The sequence below is a fragment of the Nematolebias whitei genome, chromosome 4 (genome assembly GCF_014905685.2).
Source record: "Nematolebias whitei isolate Nwh7 chromosome 4, NemWhi1, whole genome shotgun sequence".
Lineage (NCBI taxonomy): Eukaryota > Metazoa > Chordata > Actinopteri > Cyprinodontiformes > Rivulidae > Nematolebias > Nematolebias whitei.
The window spans coordinates 11,820,765-11,825,399 of NC_056501.1; the positions used below are offsets into that span (position 1 = coordinate 11,820,765).

The window sequence follows — 4,635 nt, forward strand, 5'->3', positions numbered from 1 at the left end:
AACTGTCTTTCAGTGGTTTGTGCCTGAGGGCTTCTGCTCTCTGTTTGCTCTGGTGGGAACCAACGGTCAGGGCATCGGCACCAGGTAACCCCCCGCCTCAGCATCAACAAACCCCACTCTGACTCAGTTTAACTCCCTTCCTTGGTGTTCCAGTTCCTTGAGTCAGTGGGTTCATGCCTGCGATGCACTGGAGCTTCCCGCTCAGCAGAGGGAGCAGTTGGACTCTTTTATTGACCAGCTGTACAAGGACATCGAAAAAGGTCAGAGTTTTATCTCAGTGCTGCAGAATTTTCTGAAAAAAGAAGAAGTTTTTGTCTCAGCTGAGCAGACTGTTTGAGTGAGTGTTTGTTAGTGTCTGTGTTGCAGTTCTCAGCAGCGACTCTGCTCTCGTTTTCTGCGCAGATGCATAAATTTGTGTCTTTCTCTGCAGAAACGGGAGACTTTCTGAACTGTGAAGGCTCTGGACTTTTTCTGCTCCAAAGCTCATGTAAGTTCTAGTGATGTTGTCGGCTTTTTCAATTCAGTTCAGTTTATTTATGTAGCACCAAGTCACAACAGAAGTCATCTCAGGGCACTGAACAGAAACATTCATATATACAAAATAATGATTTAACATTATTTATTTTGAGGAGCAGACTGCTTTGAATTTAACTCCATCGCAGAACTCTCATCTTGAGCAAGCATGAAGGCGACAGTAGAAAGGAAAAACTCCCTCATGAGGAAGAAACCTTTAGCAGAACCAGGCTCAGGACAAGCGGCCATCTGCTTCGACCGGCTGGGTTTGAGAGGAACAGATACACAATGGCAGGTCAAGAATCACATGTTAAGATATAAATAATTTCAAATTAAAACTATTCAATTTTAGCAAATCATTTAAGGAAATGAGGTCAATTTGTCCTCTAGTAGTCTAAGCCTATAGCAGCATAAGAAGCCAACCCTAACTATAGGATTTATCAAAAAGGAAAGTCTTAAAACTGGACAATGTGTCAGCCTCATGGACACAAACTGAAAGTTGGTTCCACAAGAGAGGAGCCTGATAACTGAAAGATCTTCCTCCCATTCTGCTCTTGGAAACTCTAGGAACCGCGAGTAAGCCTGCAGTATGTGAGCGAAGTGCTCTGTTAGGAAAATATGGAACAATAAGATCTACAATATAAAATGGATCTTGGTTGTTGAGAGCTTTGTAGGTTAGAATATTTTGTATTCAGTTCTGAATTTGACAGGGAGCCAATGGAGAGAAGCTAAAACTGGAGAGATATGATCTTTCCCACTAACTCCAGTTAAGACTCAGTTAAGGGTTTTCATTCTGTGCCACCAGTACAATTAATTTATTTATGTTTGAGCTTTCCAGGTAACCACAGCTGCATCCCAAACGCTGAGGCGTCTTTCCCCGACAATAATTTCCTGCTTCACCTCTGCGCCCTGAGTGACATCAGCCCAGGAGAGGTCAGCTGACACATCTGGATTCACTGTAACAAATGCACGCTCTGGATAAATGGCAGAGCATCCCTCTGTAGCTCATTCTCCCTTGTCAGACGGTATTAGAAGGCTGAAGTCTTTCAGGATTGGAGTGGGTTTGTCAAGCTGTCAGAAAGATTGAGAAGCCCTTCTGCATGATGCAGTACCGTCACAGCAGCTGTGCTGCTTCCAAAGCAACGCTCTCCTCTGAATGTTGGTGAAAAGTGAACATTTCCCCAGAACAAACAATGTTTCAATTCTGAAAAATGGCACCACTAGCATACTCCTGAAGCCAAGCTCTGTATACTTTTGGGTTATTGGGGCTCCTCAGCCAGCTCAAAGGTGTGTTTTCTTCAATTTTCAGGAGATCTGCATCAGTTACTTGGATTGCTGTCAGCGGGACCGAAGCAGACACAGCAGGCACAAAATTCTGAGGTAAACACCTGTAATCCCTCCGATAAATCATTCCGACCTGGGTCACACTCGTATGGTTTCTACCTGGATCAAGGAAACAACCTGCCAGGTGATGATGGGCTGTCCTGGGGCAGAAACGGCATTCGAGTTTATGCTCCTTATTGATTAGCATGATGTCAACACACCTTTGAATTGCAACTCCCCAAGTCTCAACAAGCACCAGAAAGAGATAAAGTTTAATTGCATTCTTTTATTTTTTATTTTTATTTCTCTGGCTTAAAATTATTTTTCTCATTCCAGGTCGGTGTTCATATCACGCCAGCTCATTTAAAGCAATAAAAGCGCCACATATTAATTACAAAGCTAAACAGTCGAGTGCTTTAGCGCACTGCAGCGGCAGAAGAAACACCAGGTTTTATTAAGAGCAGAGTGCTTTTTATTGCATTCTGCTGAAGATGAAAGGGCGATTATGTTTTTGCGCACAACTGGGTGTTTGTCTGTACTGTTAGCACAATATCTTCTGAACCACTGGACAGATTGTAATAAAACTCTTAGGAATGAATCAGTGGGTGAACGTCTACAACTCTTCCATTCAAGATGTCCACCATAGCCAACACAAAGAATGTGGGAAACACAGCAAAGGCTATAACTCAACCAGTTTTACAGATGTTGAGCTAAATTTGCTATGGCAGTAGCTGAGAGTCATCCCCAGCATGGGCTCAGTGGTTTACACATGTTACCAGTATTCACAATAACATGAGCTTCAACGAAGTTCAGTCAGGTCATCTGGACGGTTTCTTTTTTGTTGAGATGTTTCGTCCTTCATCCTAATGACTTCATCAATCTGAGGAGCCACAACAAACAGTAGCACACCCACATAGTGGACCTAGGCCTGTCACGATAAGAATTTTTGCTGGGCAATTAATTGTCTCAGAAATTATTGCGATAAACGATAATATTGTTAGAAAATTGACAATAATTATTAATTATTGTCAAATTTAAGAAGAAATGTTGGTTAATTTTTGTGTGTAGTACCTTTTTTGACCACTGGATGGCAGTATAAGACTATTTGAAATGAAGGATGGATAGTGAGGGAGCGAGCAGCGTGTCTCTTTAAGAAAATGGGAGGGAGGCCCCTTGACGTGACATGGGATGTATCGTTCCGTTTTTCAGTTCTCAAAATGGCGGACGCTCTGTGTGATTTGAGCTCTTTGGCATTGCATTTTTCACACAGCTTGAAAAAAATATATCATTAAACAAGTTCTCAGCTTCTTTTTGCAGAGAAAAACAACTTTTTACACGAAGGCACGGGTTTCAACCGTGAACTTTGGAGCTCGGCAAGATGGAGTTTTTTTTCCCCATGGTCTGCCTGTTAGCTTAGCTCGTAGCTTTGCTGCTTTTAACGATTCAAAAACGTGATTTTGGACGGTTAAAACAGATTTTAAAGAGAAAAGAAAAATGGAGGAGTCGGTGAAGAGCACCAGAGTTGAGCTTTTTGTCATCCAGTGTCTTCAGTAGAAAGAGAGAGACACAAAGAAACGATAAAGCCGACAAATGAAAATGAGTTTGATAATTTTCATTTATTGTGATTAATTGATTTATTGTTTATTGCAACAGGCCTAAGTGGACCAACCAGTTTGATGGTGATGAGATGGTTTCTGGGGCCCGCCCTCTCCTCCATCGACTCCTCTGAGGCAGCCATAGCTAAAGTGGTTCAAAACATTAAATTTCATGCTCAATGATCCAGGTAGAAAATTCAACAAAGTTCAGTCATGTCATCAGAACAGTTTTTATTTTTATTTTTTTAAGACGTTTCGTCCTTCATCCAAAAGACTTCATCAGACTGTAGAGCCACAACAAACTTTGAGACCACTTTGGCTATGGCTGCCTCAGAGGAGTTGATGGGGAAGAGGGCGGGCCCCAGAAACCGTCTTATCACCATCAAACTGGTTGGGTTTGCTGCTTGTGGGTCTCAGTTTGCTGTGGCTCCCTGGACTGATTAAGTCCTTTGGATGAAGGACGAAACGTCTCAAAAAAAACTAAGCCATCCAGATGACCTGACTGAATAATGTTGGATTTTATTCTTGGATTATTGAGCATGAACTTTGATGAAACACGTGATTGTATATAACAGTAATATGTATATATTTGTTCTTATTTATCACAAGATGATTTTTTTGAATAACATTTATGCATCCTGGTAATTATTTCAATTTTTGTGGGTGCAACTTTGTGACTGAGCATTTTCCTTCCAGGGAGAACTACCTGTTTGTCTGCTCGTGTCCAAAGTGCGTGTCCCAGATGGACGAGCCGGACGTGACATCTGAGGAGGAAGAGGAGGAAGAAGGCGAGGCAGAGGGGGAAACTGAGGGGGATGAGATGGAAGATGAGATGACAGATGTTTGATGAAAGACTTTAAGACACATTTCTGCAACCGTGAGGCCAAAAACAATAAAGTCGAGTTCAGACCGTGATTTGCATGTCACCGGCGCTGCGCCAAAGTCTAGAACTGTGTCCATATTTCTCTCAGTTTCAAGACCGTCTGCTGTATTTCAAAGCTAACAAAAAAATCAAAACTCCAACTTTACTTCAAATTTTAGGATTCGTGAGTGTTTTTAACTCATGAGAATTACAAAAGTGGCAGAAATTCACCCCTTGAACCTGCATTCAGTTTTGTTTTCACAATTAAATCTTGAGCAGTTTTGTTGGCAAACACTCGCCTGGTTTAAATCCAGCTCGCAGGGAACAAAATCAGTATTCAAC

The 4,635-nt window shown here is 41.9% G+C and overlaps 1 protein-coding gene across 1 annotated transcript in view; it reads left to right on the top strand.

Annotated features, from left to right (window-relative positions):
- Nucleotides 1-4,423, top strand: part of smyd5 (SMYD family member 5) — a gene marked incomplete in the record, with an annotated part of 11,750 nt that extends 7,327 nt beyond the window's left edge. Inside the window, 6 exon segments of the mRNA XM_037675198.1 lie at nt 14-84; nt 154-260; nt 431-487; nt 1,352-1,446; nt 1,823-1,893; nt 4,128-4,423. Coding sequence (XP_037531126.1) covers nt 14-84; nt 154-260; nt 431-487; nt 1,352-1,446; nt 1,823-1,893; nt 4,128-4,278 — 552 coding nt within the window.
- Nucleotides 4,424-4,635: the final 212 nt, after the last annotated feature.